At 33.4% G+C, this 16,249-nt stretch overlaps 1 protein-coding gene across 1 annotated transcript in view; it reads left to right on the top strand.

The window, feature by feature from the left end:
- Positions 1–1,157: 1,157 nt before the first annotated feature.
- The window catches only part of LOC150110136 (ninjurin-2-like), an 84,992-nt gene continuing 69,900 nt past the window's right edge, over positions 1,158–16,249 (top strand). The window contains exon 1 of the mRNA XM_090391673.1: positions 1,158–1,366. Within this exon, the coding sequence (XP_090247799.1) occupies positions 1,256–1,366 (111 nt within the window). The 5' untranslated portion in view covers positions 1,158–1,255. The remainder of the gene's footprint in view (positions 1,367–16,249) is intronic.

Raw genomic sequence — 16,249 nt, 5'->3', positions numbered from 1 at the left:
TGCTAAATCGAATACTTTGCCTTAATACGATGACGTCACATTTCACAGATAACGAATCTGTGCTGAAATCACCAGTTTTAGCTAAAACAGAAATTACTAATTCACTTTAAAAGGCGTTGATGATTGAATTATCGTAAAATGGCCTTGAATAGAATGTGATTCATCGTAATAATTTTATTTATCGACTTACTTCATACACAAAGCATCGGAAATCACTTGTCAAGTACACTTATAGCATGATTACAAATTTTTTCTTCGTTTTTTTTTTTTTTTTAGATTATAATCTTTCACAACAATGGGTAAGCCTCTATTGATTGAGATTACTTTGTCAGTCCGTTTGTCTATCGGAGTTTAAAAAAAAATGGCTTGATCGATTTTGATGCAGTTCACATCTAAATATTAAATATTTAACTTATTATATAGTACAGTACATATTGTACCACAGATCTAGGAATATTTTAAGGGCAACTAATTGTAATAATAAATCACGATGTCTTTATTCTGATTAGTGGCTTTAAATTAAGAAGCACAAAAACCGTTTTCATCATCGATAGAAATTTATAACCAGATATTTAAGTAAGGGTGTCCATCAGACCTGTTTCGAACGGGACGGTCTCGTTTTCACAAGAACCGTCCCTGTTAAAATTCATGTGGAAAAAATAGTCAGAGTACTGTTTCTTTAATTGTTATTATGAACAACAATACTTTTGATGACTAAAATATCCACAGCTGTTGTATATCTACAAATAGAACAACACATCACGATAAAATGAACGCAATATTTCCATGACAACAGTAATTTTGTGTTTAGTAGCTCAGTGGTAAGATGCTCACTACTACTTCCAAGCTTACATTTTGAGTTCAATCTATGCCACAAATATTATTTAAAATCAGAAACAAAAAATCGAAGTATTCTAGCCATCCCAAAAACAGATAATATTTTTATTATTTTCTCTGGGTGACTTATGGTGTATATTCAATCATAGCTCAAAGTATTTCGATATCTTTATCAACAGCGATATAATCATTGAGTGCTTGATATTATCAACCAATAGGCTGTAGTTGTATTCAACAATTTGTTTTTGTTTTCTCTTTTTAATACAAAAGATAAATTATCATTATTCCACTTGTTTTCATTGTGAGTGAAGATATCTGTCCGCACAGCAAGTACTGATCCCATTTGATACGAGATTCGTTTCTGGATTGAATGTGTGCGCTTTTGTTCTCTTCTACGAGCTGAAAGTTAGACTCCACAATGAAATTTTCCTTGCTGTCTAGCAGAGATGAAACTGATCGAACAGTTCCCCTTCGCAGTGTAGGGGAAGGCGGTGACGCTGAAAATAACCCAGAGAAACAGGACGAAGAGGTATGATATAGTTTTGAAATATAATCATTAACGTCTGTTGAGCTGCGCATAAATATTAGTTATGTATGTGGAGGACAGCAACTTTAGTTACGACTTGATCTGTGTTTTTCAATCGAGTATTCTGTTGTTATGGCAACGAAATGTTTTCTGATGACAATAAACTAAGTGCGTGCGAGGGTTGCCCTTCCTCCCTCGCAATTTCAAGATCTATAAACCAATACAAAAATACAGCTATTGTCTTCGTTTCACAGGGGCCAATAGTTGTTAGAAAGAGAATCGGTTTTGTACGGAGATCGACATGCACAATATGACAGCGAATTCTTGGTATTGAAAGAGGTTGGTTTTAGTAACTGTATCGTTAAACTGAAGGTAGGTGTTCCCGAATTTTTTTTTTTTTTCCTGACCTTTCCGCAGTCTCCAGATCTTAACTTTTCATGTAATGACTTGGACATGATGAGTATGAGGTAGGAAGAAAATATTATTATGAAAAATTCAAAATAATATGTCCCTACCTCCTCCAAGCCCTTTATATCTGAAGGGGCGTATTGCAACAGGTACGAATCAGTTAGCGTAATCAGTAAGTCAAATATTTCACAGTAACATAAAAAAGTATCAGCAAAAGTGTCTCTCTCTATTGAAAAGAGTTGGTTATTTAGAATTACTTATCGGAACTAAGGCTCTCTTATATAAAAGAAGATAAAACCACCTTAAGGTCTGGGGAGGGAAGCTATACAGTTCAGCTCAAAGCAAAGAACTCTCTTTCCATTGGCTGTTTTTCCTTAAGTGTATTTCACATATAGAATCACCCAGTGGACTGCCTTCGTGTTATTCCTCTCTAACACGCTATCCCCTCCCTTTCTATTCCTTTCTGCCCTCCTACCGCTCTCAAAGAACTCACACAGTGTGACCAACCGTAGAAAAAGCAGGACTCTGTGCAAAATGCATATGGCAATGGAGACTCTGTTCCAAACAACGGTAAGTTGCTTGTATATTAACGGATTGAACACTAAGCTCTGAAGGGAGTAGTTAGTACAAATATATTGCGTGTTGGCGTGTGTGCATGCATTCTGCACATGTGTACAGGTTGCACAGTACCTCTCCCGTCCAATACATTCTACCACAAATTAAGTTTTGTTGGAATATGGCAATGAGGATATAAAATCTTGTCTTGTCTTGTGTGCCTGAAACATGAGAGCAACCCCACCCCCTCACGTCTTTATCGTGAGCATAGAATCTGAATTAGTGTAAACATGAGTTTGACTAATGACAGCTAGCAAGAAAAGCGCCCGGAAATTAACCTAGAAATCTTTAGCGTGATGTCACGTGTGACGTCACAGCATAGCTTTTATTGTAATTTTATAGAAGACTGTTATAGAGGAATCAGACAACTAAACAGGGCAAGCTATTACTCATATCTTTATCTATTCTTATATTCTTTATCTACCTGTTTATTTTCTTTATCTGTCTTTCTTTATTTTCATATTTCTAAACCTATCTTTGTGTTCTCTGTTTTTTCTTCCCTCTCTCCCTCTGCACGTGTAAAAGGCGTGCGATTTTGTTCTTATTTGTGATGTAACATATGAGAATGTTTGTACGTGTCATACGTATATCATCCAGTTCAGTACATGTGACACATTAAGACTTACTCATACTCTAAATAATCACAAGCAGTAAGTCTTCTGACATTATGGATTCATCACTTCAGAATGTGGGAAGGTTAACTGAATAACAGTGTTCATTCATCCATTTTTTTTACTAAACAACTTGGAAATTCAAAGTTATTTTTAAAGTGCCTAAGTTTTCTGTGTCTAAAAAATAAATAAAGTTTCCAATTTGATAAAAATTTATTAGAATTGAAAATTAGTCAATTTTAAATTATAATATAGAGCAGGGTTTCTGAATATCTACTGCTTTAAAAAAAAAAAATTATTTTACTTATTAATTTCTTTGAAGTCAAGTTTTTTTTTTTAATCTCAGTTAAACCTTTTATGTTATTTAAATAAAAGAAAATTCATTTTCATCTTCTCCTTACTCGTGTTAGGCTTGATGGATTATCATGATTAATAACTTGGCTTTATAGAAATCTTATTAATGCTCTAAGATTGCTTATTCTCTGCCCGGTTGGTAATTATTTTTGTTACTTAATATTAGAGTAACAAAAGTCGAGTTCCTGGAAGGAAGACCTACATCATCGTATGTGACCAGCTAACTCACCTTTAACTGAAAAGCCCTCATAAATGTTCACATCCTGGAAAGGATTCGAACCCAATCTTTCCAACCAAAGGGCATTGTGGATACAGACTGGGCACAGAGATTTATTGAAATTTATTTTTTGTTTTATTAAAATCAAAAGTTTTACTAAAATGTATCATGTGAAAGACCAGGAAAAAGCTTTTGATGTGTCATTTTGTTAGTCTTACCAAGAAGTGATAGCGTGGTGGTCACAGTTCGGGTCCATTGTTTATTATATGAGTGATTTTATTAGCACGCGGAGTTTACATCGAAAAGGGAATTTTGCACATTAAGAGTTGTGTATAATGCAAAAACAAATTGTACAGAAAATTTTAAGAGATCACAACTATTATCTAAAAGAGCTTATTATTCTGCAGCAAGGTCTCGACATTAAACTAAATTTCAGCATTTCATAGCTCTGAAAAAAATTAAATTAAGAGTAAATAAATAAATAAAATATTCTTTCCACCTTCTTCGAAGCTAAGAAGAAAAAAATGGAAGAAGGATATTGTTCAACTTTTAGATTTAGAATTAAATACTTAATTCTAAATATGATAAATGCAAACTAAAGCCTTGAAAACTCGAGATCGGGGTTTTCGGAGAAAAAAAACAAACAAACTCTTTCTTGTCCTCTTTTACTAGTGTAGGATACCCAATAATCATAGCAAACACGTCGTGTATAGGACCCCTGATGGTGATGTGTGTGTATATATATATATATATATATATATAGCACAATCTTCATAAAGAAGATTAATACTGGATAAGGCTTAAAGTACCTGTATGTACAGGCCTCGAAGAGAATTTTAATCCACTGGAGTTCTTTTTTGATAGTACCACGTAGTTATCTATTTTATTTATTTATTTATGAAGACATTATTATGCTGTTCAGCACGGCACGACTTTGATGAAAGAGAGAAATAGATATTATGATCTGTAAAAAGAAAATGTAATTCGGCCATAATGGACCTTAAGAACTACAGAAATTCCGTGGAGTGCAGTCTCAGGAATATATCTCTCAGGAGATTCTTATGTTTAAATAAGAATCTCCTGAGATTCTTATGTAAACATAAGTCTGAGGTTTACATAAGAATCTTACACAAGATTCTTATGTAAACCTAAGAATCTTGTGTAATTTTTTTTTTTCAAAAGTATTGGTTCATTCATGCAGAAAATAATTATCTTGGTCTATCTTTGATTCGTGCTACAAAATATCCTGTATGTGGATAATAATACAGAGTTCAGAAGGTTCAGTTGATTTTGGTCTGCAACGAGAAACACGTACCGAAGAATACTGTACATGTATATTCATTTGTAGGCTTTTCAATTTCTCTTGTTATTTCACGCCAAACTAAAACATCCACGAAATGTATTTCAAAACGATCCATTAGCACCGCTATTTAGACCACCTTAATGAATCATTCTGAATAATTCATAGCAAAGGAGAATCCACAGTGTAGTTTTTCTCTCTGACGAAACATTCAGCAGGCTGCACAGCTCAACTCATTTCATTAACTACAATAAATAAATAAACACCATGATCTCGTCAAATAAAAGCAACACCAAACAGTAGTCCATGACGTCATACTACAGTGAAATATACAAAGCTAGTTATTCATGAGTTCCTCAAATTATATAACAGCGACCTCTAGTGGGAAATGATGTTAATTGCCTTCAATTGCATAAATACACAATAGTCGAAAAGAATGCCATTATCCTTACTATTCTTTACTTAATTTTACTATTCGTTAGTTTCAAACTGTTGCAAGTTTTCCGTAATGAAACTAATTAATTTAGTTTGTCAGGCGTGGGAAGGAGATGAAGAAAACATTTGAGCTTGCGTAATTAGAGCGAACGAAAGATTATTGTGTGAAAAAAAAGCTGTTATCTATCTCATGAGGTAGCCAGATGCTTGTGCGGTCACAGAGGACTGATAATGATGTGGCATGGGGGAACAACACGTACGTCTTGCGTCTAAAGTTGTTCAAACTAAGTCCATGTAGGGGAGGTCACGGCTCTCAGAAATGCAGGTAATCGATAAATGCGTTTCGTTACAACTTTGAATCTCCCTAATGACACTTTTAACTTCTTAATTGCAGTAATTGGGAAAGAAGTATTTTTTGGCATAGTTTAAGAAAATTAGCGCTAGTAAAAATAATATTTCCCTACAGAGCTTCTGTCCTGGTACCGATTTAACATCACATCATATAAGGCTGCACTTTATTTAATATATAATTGAAATTTTGAATTTGAAATCCGGTGAAGGTTTACCTTACACTTGTTTGTTATTTTGTGTTTACTAAAATAAATAGTATTTTGGTCATTATGGAATACATTTACTTCCTGATAGGCACCAGAATTTAATAAAATAAATAAATACATTAAACAAATATGTAAATGATTTGAGAGAATTAGTAAAATGTATTTTGTGGCGCACACGGAAGATTCTATGTTGATGTGCTGTTGCGAAACTCACCTAAAAAGAATAAAAAAAGATTAAGTTTCCTTCGATGACTAATACTGAAAAGTTTTTTTTTTTTCGTGATTAAATTTTAGTAATGACAGTGTACAACCCTCGGAAACTGTCGGAATTAAAAAAAAAAAAAAATCACCAAGACAGAAAACAAAGTGATGTCATTGACACGTTAAGGTTGAAAGAACCTGAGACTTCAATGCAGTAGACAGTTTTAAAGTGGGTGTGGCCTATATCTGTAAATAATTATCATTTATTTATTTAATTATTTGTACCATGATATGATCTTTAAAGTAAATTGAAGATCCTGCAAAAGAAATTTGACGTCATAGAAAATACTTTTAAAAATGAACAACAGAAATCAGCTCAAAACAAAATGAAAACAGTGTAGAGAGAAAGAGGAACATACTAAAGTCAATGAAAAGAGCGAAAGATGGAGAGAGAGAGAGATTAGCAATGATACAAAAAGAAGAAAAGAGTCAAAGGATGATGTCAGAAAGACCAATGAGTAAAGATATAAAGAAAAGAGAAATAGAGAGAGAGAGAAACAAAGATCTGAATGAAAGTTTAGCATGAAGAGAAAAAAAGGAAAAAGTAAAAAGAAAGCAAATGACTAAAAAAACGAAATTAAAGAATGAAAAAAAAATGGAAAAAATGGATGGAAGAAAATGGAGAAAATTGATTTTCATAAACAGAAAGAAAAATATGGAGAAGGCTAGGAAACTAAACAAAGAAAAAATAATTATGAACATTTTAACTGCATTGTTAAAATGGAGCGTTTTATTCTCAAACCATTGTGTGATTGGTCCCTTTCCACCCGATGTTTAAACTCTCTCGTTTTGTGATGGTCTAATTAGTTTATTCTCTGGAAAGTTTCAACTTGTTTCCTGGTATAGATATGAATCTTTCATATTCAGGTAAACCTAATCAAATCTCTCATTTTTGTTGCGTTACACGAAACAGGACAGCATTGTTATATTGTTACTTCAGTCCAATGCACGAGGATATGATAACAGTATCAACCTTCAGCAGCTGGTTTGGTTCACGACTCAAGATAACCTGTTAGATTACATACATTAAATGAAATCTGCTTTTTTCGTGCAAACTCCTGTATTGTTTACGGGTTACCAACCTTGTCCTCAAAATCACTACGTGTTAAAAAATAAAAATCAAGAATAAAGTTGCTGTTGATGCTTCAATTTCAGTGCGGGTTCGGATAAATTAAACCTTGGCCTAAATGGCATCGCCATTCAACAATTGATTTTTTGTGACAATAAAATGATAGCTCGCAACGAGAGTCGTTTGACCTGCCAATCTGAAATATAGATTTATAACTAAGATATAGATTCTGACTGGATAGTTAATTATTTCTTCTATGTATAATACGGTACAGGTGATGCCAGTGAGTGAGTCTTAGAAAAAAACAGCTGGGCAGCCGGATACAGCAAAATGTTTCATAACACATATGTTTCTCGTTTCCCTAATGAGTGTCATTGCTTTCAGTAAGATTCCACATGCAGATAGCACGTTCAAGGATACGTCACTACATCCGTTAACACTAATAATATGCTATTTTGGGATCTATTAATTAACGTGTGATTTTTTTATCATTTCTTAATCCACATCCCGTGTAAAAATGGAGAATTGATTGGAACTGTTGAAATACGCAAATGATAGCAAAATTTTTATTTAGAAAAGCTAAAATAACATATTTTTATAGCAGAATCGTCATCAATAAAGATAAAAAATAGAATTTAAGAGGGGGAAAATCTCATGAAATGAGCAATGAGAATTTCATTTCCGTCTCGGCCACTAATAATACTGTTGCTATGGTAACGCGTATCTTCGGAAGAAATCATCATGACATTCTTTGGAAGAAATGAAAAGGCTTCTAATGGAAATCGATTGTGTTCATGGCTTTCCCAGTGCGAACTGTCACATACCGAACAGTCTTGTTAAAGAAAATTAATTGGCTTCTATTGTTCCGTTCTTTCCGACCGACTTTCGAAGTCATTGGGGACAGAAAATGACACTGCATCGACAACTTGTGCAAAATTCAAATAGGAATTTAATTTTTGTAATGTACTGTCGCAGAGCTACAAATCTCGAATAATTGACTGTTTTTTTTTTGTTTTTTTTTTGCTTTGAATTTTTTTTTTAACTTCGATTAAAGATGAAAAATATTAAAGCATTTTTACGTTATGCAGTAAAACGTTTTCATAAAGCCAACATTGCAGAAGGCGATGAGAATCTCGATTGACGAATATGAAGTAGAAAATAACTGTTCGCAATGTTTAAAAGTCAGTTAAACCTACTCGTTTTAACTAGTGCAACTCGTAGGAAGGGTGAAAACCGATGGATGATACCCAATTCTTAATAACCACTCGTCTCCGTCTGTAGGCTGAACGAGATGGGCAATACATGACCAAAGTTGGCGACACCTTCAAGTTTCTGAAGCTAGGCAGAATAATTAGAAATGTGTCAGAATCACACCCACACCCACACACACACACACACACACACACACAACACGACGTAATGTGTGGCGTCATCAGTATCATCAGGAGAAAGATTAGGAGTACTCTCTCCCTCTCTCTCTCTCTCCATCATCATCAATAGTTTCTCTTGCTTGGTTCTTGACGTCATGAAAGGGATGTGACATTTCCTTCCATGTTTCCATGGTGATAATAATGTCATTCACCTACCTGATGGCACACCAGAAGTTCAAGAGTAATTTACATCGCCAATAACGGATCTCTTCGTACTTTCAAACAGCGAGTACAATTTATGTACAAATATTCGAACCGTACTTCTGATATTTCAGCGAACTGCGCTCATCGAAACTCTACTATTATATAAAAGCACAAAAACGTTCCTTAATATACAAAGTCTGTGTAGTTCAGTCGGTTTCGACAATGTCCTTTTTATTGAAAAGACCTGGGTTCGAATCCCGTCTATGACGCAAAAAGTCTTTATCTTTTCAGTTGAAGAAATAACTACCTTATTCCGACGGATCTGGTTTCGAAAGCCAGTATGGTCCATGCGTAAACTTAAATCAGGAAGAAAAGAATACGTGAACCTTAGAAATCGTTTTCAGTCCTAGTGGAGTGTACTGTTTTGTGTTTTAATTGATTCCTCTCCGATAAGGGCTGCTGAATCACAATAAGAGACGCCACTCCCATATTCAAGATTTGGAGAACCCGAAATCCTACTGGGATTTCTCTCGTACTTTAACAAAATATAAATGAATATTAGAAATATCCTAAATTTATAACAATAAATTATAACACATATTTTTACTTTGGGGAAAAAACTCGTACTCCGCTGGCTGAAGAAAAGACGACCTTAACTCACACTTATTGTTCTGAAATATAAGAACCATTTTTGTCCTTTACAAACTGCCACTGATATAGATCTCGTGACTGGAAAGGTAAAGCAATCATAAAGCAGTATGTATACACATTATTATATTCAGTTTCGGGTAATAACAAAAACGTTAGCAAACTCGAAGCTATTTTAATAAACTGCTTATACGAGCCCGACTGCCTCCGTAACGCCGTTGGTAGCGATGACGTCCCTTTCTTTGAAAAAGACGCGGGTTCGATTCTCTCCCCCCCCCTTCATAGTACGAAAGGTACATTTTATGAACTGCAAGACATGCAAACCAGCTAAAGAACACATACTTTTCAGACGTAACACATTGGTTTCATAGCTTTTGTTGGTTTGGAGCAATATAAACAAAGGTCCAATTAATCATATAAATCAGCTATCTCATATCTCTGGGTTAATATCGTACTTTGGAAATTAAATTTTAAAAAAAAAATCTTGGTTTTAATCCTTAGCCTGCCTGTGGTATAAAATTAACAATAGATTTACAGCCATTCGTGAGTAAAAAATAGAACGAAAGGGGGGGGGGAAACATGGTTCCCTGTATCTTCACGTTTGTAGAAGGCTCATTTTTTTCTGAAAAACACTCATTATAAAAAATAAAAATTTAATAATAATTTTTCTCTTGAAAATCTAAATTCGGAAGACTTCGTATACTTTTATAGGTTTAAAAAACAGAACAAAAAAGCATGATGCAGTGAAAATTGCTCATTTTTTTTCTTACAAGAAAATCTAGTCCTGTAATCATTATGGTTATAAATAATACCAGAAGAAAAAAAAAAAATACTAACTGCCGAAAACAAAACTAGATATTTCAAAATTGCAAACTAAACCTTAAAAAGAATTCAAACATGGATTTTTTTTTTTTTTTTTAAAGTGCAAATACCATACGCTTTAGTTACAGTTGTGTAGATTTAATGTTTGCCACTTTAAAAATTCAAAATGGATTTGTCCCTGAAGAACATTTAAAGAGGTGGCAAAAATATACCCTCAGGCATTTCTGCCTTCCATGCAGAAAGAAATTTACGATCCTCTTCTATCTCTCATACATACAAATCCATCGAACTTCCTAACTTTTTTTTTTTCCACCATGTAAGTTTCATACTTTTGAGAAATATCGAAAGCGAGAACTCCGCGAGGGAAAACTGCGGATGCTGAGCATCATTCGTATCCCCTCTAATTCTATCCCGCCTGAATACCTCGTTCATAACAGCGAATGAGAACAAGGGGGAGGAAGTGTGACGTTATGGCTTGCTGATAGAGCACATCGAATAGCATGCGCCACTGCCCAACCTTCTCTACTGGCTGTTGTCATGGAAACGCATTACGCTGTCTAGTGCGCTTTTTTTTTTCCCTCTCCCTTCCTTCTTTCATTCCTCCTCGGAGCAATCAATGCGAGAAGTGGTGGTAGCAAGCATTGAAGGGGCTTAACAGAAGCGAGAAACTAGTCCAACTTAGAGGCAGCGAACCGTTCAAGGTTGACGTGGGACCAACGTAAGATCACTCCTTGTTTGTATGTTTGAAAGTAACACACCCCCACCTAGCTGGAAACTGAAGCGGTGCGCCGCGAAATTCCAGACTTTTCAGGTAGCTAGCTAGCCATATAGCTCGATGCTGGATACTGAGTAATGGCCGCAGTCAGACCTGCTGCAACCATGGTGAGTGTTTAGCATTGTTTTGTATTTAATTTTGTTGGTATTTTTCCTGTAATATGTGGAATAAGGAAGGTTGAACTTCGTCTCTTTCTCATATAGCATTCGTGGATTCTTTTTTACGCACACACGCGCGCACACACACACACACACAGAAAGAGAAGGCGAGAGCGCGAGATATAATAATTTAAATAGTGTTTCATATCTTTAGCATTTACAGAAATGTGTGTGTGTGTGTATTAACGATAATTATTTCTGATGCAAAGAGATGTATTGAACTAAAGTGAAAAGGTCAATTGATGTAAGTGGTATAGGAAATATAATAAATACATTAGCAAAATACCCATACATATTAAAATAATGATTAATTTCGATATTTAAACGCAAAATTAGAAATTTATTTTTAAAGATCAAAGTTCAGTTAATTTCCATATTTTATAACAACTTTCTAAGATAAAGTCTCTCAGATTAAGTTCAATGAAATTAAAGATTTTAAACATTAATTTGCGATGAACTGATAATTTCTTAGCACGCTCGTCGAAGAAAGTTGAAATCGATTCTTTATGATTAAAATAAACTTCGCAATAATGTAAAATTAATATATAAATAAAATTAGGGTGTACTTACTTCTAAATAGCATTTTTTTTTTAATTTTCAGTTTTCTAAATTTTAAAATTAAATTATTATATTCTTTATTAAATTTAGTAATGTATTAGTGTTTCAGTTATTTCTTTTGTACATATTTCATAACACTTAAATGCATTCTGTAACATTCGTTAAAATAATAATCCAGAATCTTTAGAAATACTAATGAAAAACGATTACATGAGACACTAACCTCTTGTGAATGTTTACAAATCGAACATAAATAAAAATTAATTTAATATGAGGTTAGACTTATTTTTTTAAAAAAAATGGATAAAAGTAAGTCGTCACTTTTTTTTTAATGTAAAAGTTCAGAATAAGAATAAGAACCGATTAACAACCTTTAAATGTGTCTGTAGGTCATATTACAAAGTGCAAATATGAAAATGCTGGTACAATGAAGTCGTGGATAGCAAATGCTCCGTTTTCATAGGGTTGCAGAAACAGCAGCCTCCGGTATTTTATTCACCAGTAAACTACATAGAATGCTTAAACTTTTTTTAATAAAAAAAAAAGTATTTTAATTTTTTTTTTTTCATTCGAACAATTTATACTTGAATACTAGACATAAATACTTGCTTTTTTTCTATTAACTATGTTTTAATCGCTCGCTTTTCAATTCATTCTTTAAAAATGGTTTTATTAGTATAGTTGTGAATTACGGATGGAGATCTATACAGGACTCTAATGGTTATTAAAGTTTTTTATTGCTTTTAAATGGTTATTGAAATATTCATGAAAAACAATCTATTATTATATATTTATAATAGAATAGACGTATTCGAAAAGATGTTCAGTCATTAATGTTTAAAACACTAGAGCTCGCAACACACAAAACTCTTAGAAACAAGTTGGATTCACTTTCCAGTTGTTTGTTTCATCAAATACTTTTAAAAATGAATAAAGAAAACAAAAAAAAATAATAATAATAAAATACTTTAGATCTAAATGCTTTATAGGGTTATCTCTTCTTAGCAACAGCATTTGCCACTGATTTTGAATACTTATAAACATTTATTTTCAGATTTATTTCCGGTATGTGTCAAGTCTGATGTTTTGTTGAATTTTTTTTGTTGTTGTTGTTGTCATTTTAGTGAATTTTTTTTTCAAAGATTGCCTTAAAAATATTATTTCTTTTATTTCTAATTAAATTTCGATTGCTAGACAGTATAGAAGCAGAAATCGTAAATCTTAAGTTGCAGATTATAAGTGTATTTTTTAAAACACACACACACACACACACAAAAAAAAAAAAGTTGTAAACCTATAGGACAACAGCATACTGAATAGGCTGAGCTAGACCGGAAATCCGGTTCTAGAAGCCAAACAGGAAACCCTTTCAAGTCACTTCAGGCCTTCAATAATCAAAATGGTGGTTTCACACGGGACGACGCAAATCGTCTTCTACTTACAACCTTTCCCAGACATCCATGGCACAATAGAATCTTAAACCAGAGCCTATTAGTTGGAAGGCGGAAACATTCTTCATGCGCAAACTAGGCAGATAAATAAGTGCCATAAAAAGCGAACTGCAAGTGAGTCGGTTCGGTGCAGTTTTTATACAACAAAATGAGTGCAGATCAATGTTTTGTAAACTTTCACTCCATAAGATGGGTAATATTTAAAATTCTGCACACTATTAAAATGAATATGTTGCATTTGATATTTTGCACGTAAATTTAGTGTACGAATATTAATTCAAACCTTGTGTGTGAATTAAGAACATCGAGTTTAAAAAAAAAAAGAAATCCCCAAATGCTATGACACATTTAAACATTTGTGTTACCTTTTATACATTAACCTTGTTTGTGTATATCTTAATACAACTTTAAACATTAAGTACGTCATTTTATTAATACATTTTACATAAATAAAATACTTACGATAATTATCGTTAAACCTTATTTAAGAGAAAGAAATGGGAGTCAATGAAAACTTTCTTAATATATAAGGAGCGCCTCTACATAATGTTTGAAAACTGCTGCCTTAGGGGGGGGGGGGGCTCAAGAGTACACATTCATCAACGCCTTTCGCTATTCTAATATAGCGCGAATAAAACAGCCATGTTATCGACAGTGTGTTTCGCAAATTATATATTATTGGTATCTACATTAAAATTCCCGAAATGCAATCTACTCTATAATATAAAATGATAAGCCTTTTTTTGTAACGTTTTTGTGTCACGTTTTTTGTCAAGTTATTTGAAACGTTTTGAAACTTAGGAGCTACCCTGAGTGTCGAGTCTTCAAAATTCGAGTCATCAGAATTCAAGGAGAACCGGCCTACCAGTTCTAATTCGGGTGGGGGAGGGCGCCCTAGGCGTCAGGGGCGAAGCCTCCCTAGTATATATATATATATATAATCAAAAAGTGTGCATTTTATCAGATATCCAGTTGAGTGCAATTTATTTGAGACAAGTCAGATAATAAGGTTTTATTGCTGATGTTTTGATTAAACATGTTCGATGTCTTTAGTCTTTTGACAAATAAGACTGCCTTTTCTCCCATACCAAACTATTTCTGCCATACCATAAAACGTCTTTATATTCTTTATTTACTCCCTCAGTCAACCAGTTCTTTGTTACACCTTATTTGTTTCAAATAACTTGTTAATTAGTATCAGTCCTTTGTCTATTGAGGAACAATTTCTGAGAGCTAAACAGTATTTAGCTCACTACAAAGGTAGGAAGCGAACGTGTCCTCATACTTAATCAATGGCAAAGGAATGCGGTATTGTTAAATGTTGCTGGGGTAACGCACGGTGTGGCTACTGACGCATGATGATAAATGACCGCTGAAATTCTGAGTCCACTTCTAATTGTTACTATATACGACTGCTTCGGAAACACCGAAACCTTTGACTTCTGCTCCATACCATACTCCCATGTGACCCCAACTACGTGTCATTAAACTGGTATATGCGGAAACACTAATTAGGACATGTGATGACAAGTGTAATTTCGCCGCATGTTTGACATTAATTAAATCTAATAAGGAATATGGAGGAATGTCAAGTTCCGTATACATCATATGTTTATTGTATTTCGAGTCCAAAGGCCATACGGGATGTTTTACGACACACACCATTATCCAAAATTGTGTTGTTCAAAACATCTGTCCCGCATGGACTTAGGACAAAGGATGACTAGCACACGGTATACATTGATTTCATAACTACTGTAGTTGCGAGTTTGGAATAATATCCCCTGTCAGTTACAACTCATAATGAGCTATTTATATGTTGTTATTACATACTATTATTCATTTTACTAATCGTATTTAAAGTGTTTGTCTTAACCCATTCAATGCTAGGAGGAAAATCGTGAAGGATTAACTCTAGGCGTGGCAGTTAACGAAGTTATATTGAAAAATAATTTCTTTTACTGTAAAAATAAGAATACTGGATTTCGGTGTAACCATTTGGTACATGTCCTTGACACGTTTTATTAAGAGCTAAAAGAAACGGGTCGTTTCTTATGTTTTTTCTCTTTTTTTTTTTTTAATTTTTAATGTCATTCGGTTCTTATTTCCTCCTGTTACTACATTAAATGAAAACTGGTTTAAGATTATTATTCCCACTCTCTCCGAAATATTAGGATCCACGAATTTGAAATTATTAGTTGGACGGTATTATGCAGAAACAGTAATAATATATCTTTAAGACGAGGAAAATAATAATAAAAAAGAAATATAAATAAATATACACTATTAGTATAAATATACGGTATGCTTGTATAGCTTCATGTTAAATTCCATGACGCTCGCTCTGTAAATGGAAGATCGTTATAGGACTCGTTCTAGAAGACGCCAGGTACTTTTTCCGGGCTTTTTTTTTTTTCCCCAACCTATCTCCTTAGAATTTGTCGAGTAAGTAGGAGGACTTTTAATAAATAGTATTCCAGGTTGGGAATATCGCCTGTTATTTAGGATGCTATAGAAATGCAGTCGACTACCGTGATGATGAAAAGTAGACTCAGGCTAAACCAATTTCCTTACCCTCAAAAAAAAAAAAAAAGTTATTACTAAACAGTGACATTTATTACATAATTAAAAGAAGGCGCTGAAAGATTTTTAACTGCTGTCCAAGTAGTTAAAATGTATCCATCTAAATCCATATTTAATAATTTAGAAAGATATATTTATTCACTAAATAAACTGACAATAGTTACGTTTTGTTTAAAAATATAAAACACTGCATGATAATAAAGATTTTTTTTTGTTTAGAAAAAAAAAGAAGTATATACTTACACGTTAGCAAAAATGCTTCTGATATTAACTAGACGTTAGTCATAAGTTAAAATCGTTACGATACAGCTATCTCAGAAGAATACAATAATTTTGTGATTGTACGAAACTGTCAAGATAAAACAACAATTAAGGTATCTTCTGTATTGGTAGAATGCAACAGATAAAATGAATTAATTTTATACAGTAATCTTTGGGAAATCAGGACATTGAATAGCTGACAGTTTTTTCGAGAATTCATTAAAGAGAG

This window comes from Typopeltis vanoorti, chromosome 1 (genome assembly GCF_054136105.1).
Source record: "Typopeltis vanoorti isolate ZY-2024b chromosome 1, IOZ_Tvanoo_1.0, whole genome shotgun sequence".
Classification (NCBI taxonomy): domain Eukaryota; kingdom Metazoa; phylum Arthropoda; class Arachnida; order Uropygi; family Thelyphonidae; genus Typopeltis; species Typopeltis vanoorti.
The sequence above is the reverse complement of the archived record's forward strand: the minus strand, read 5'-3'. Positions and strand labels throughout refer to the sequence as shown.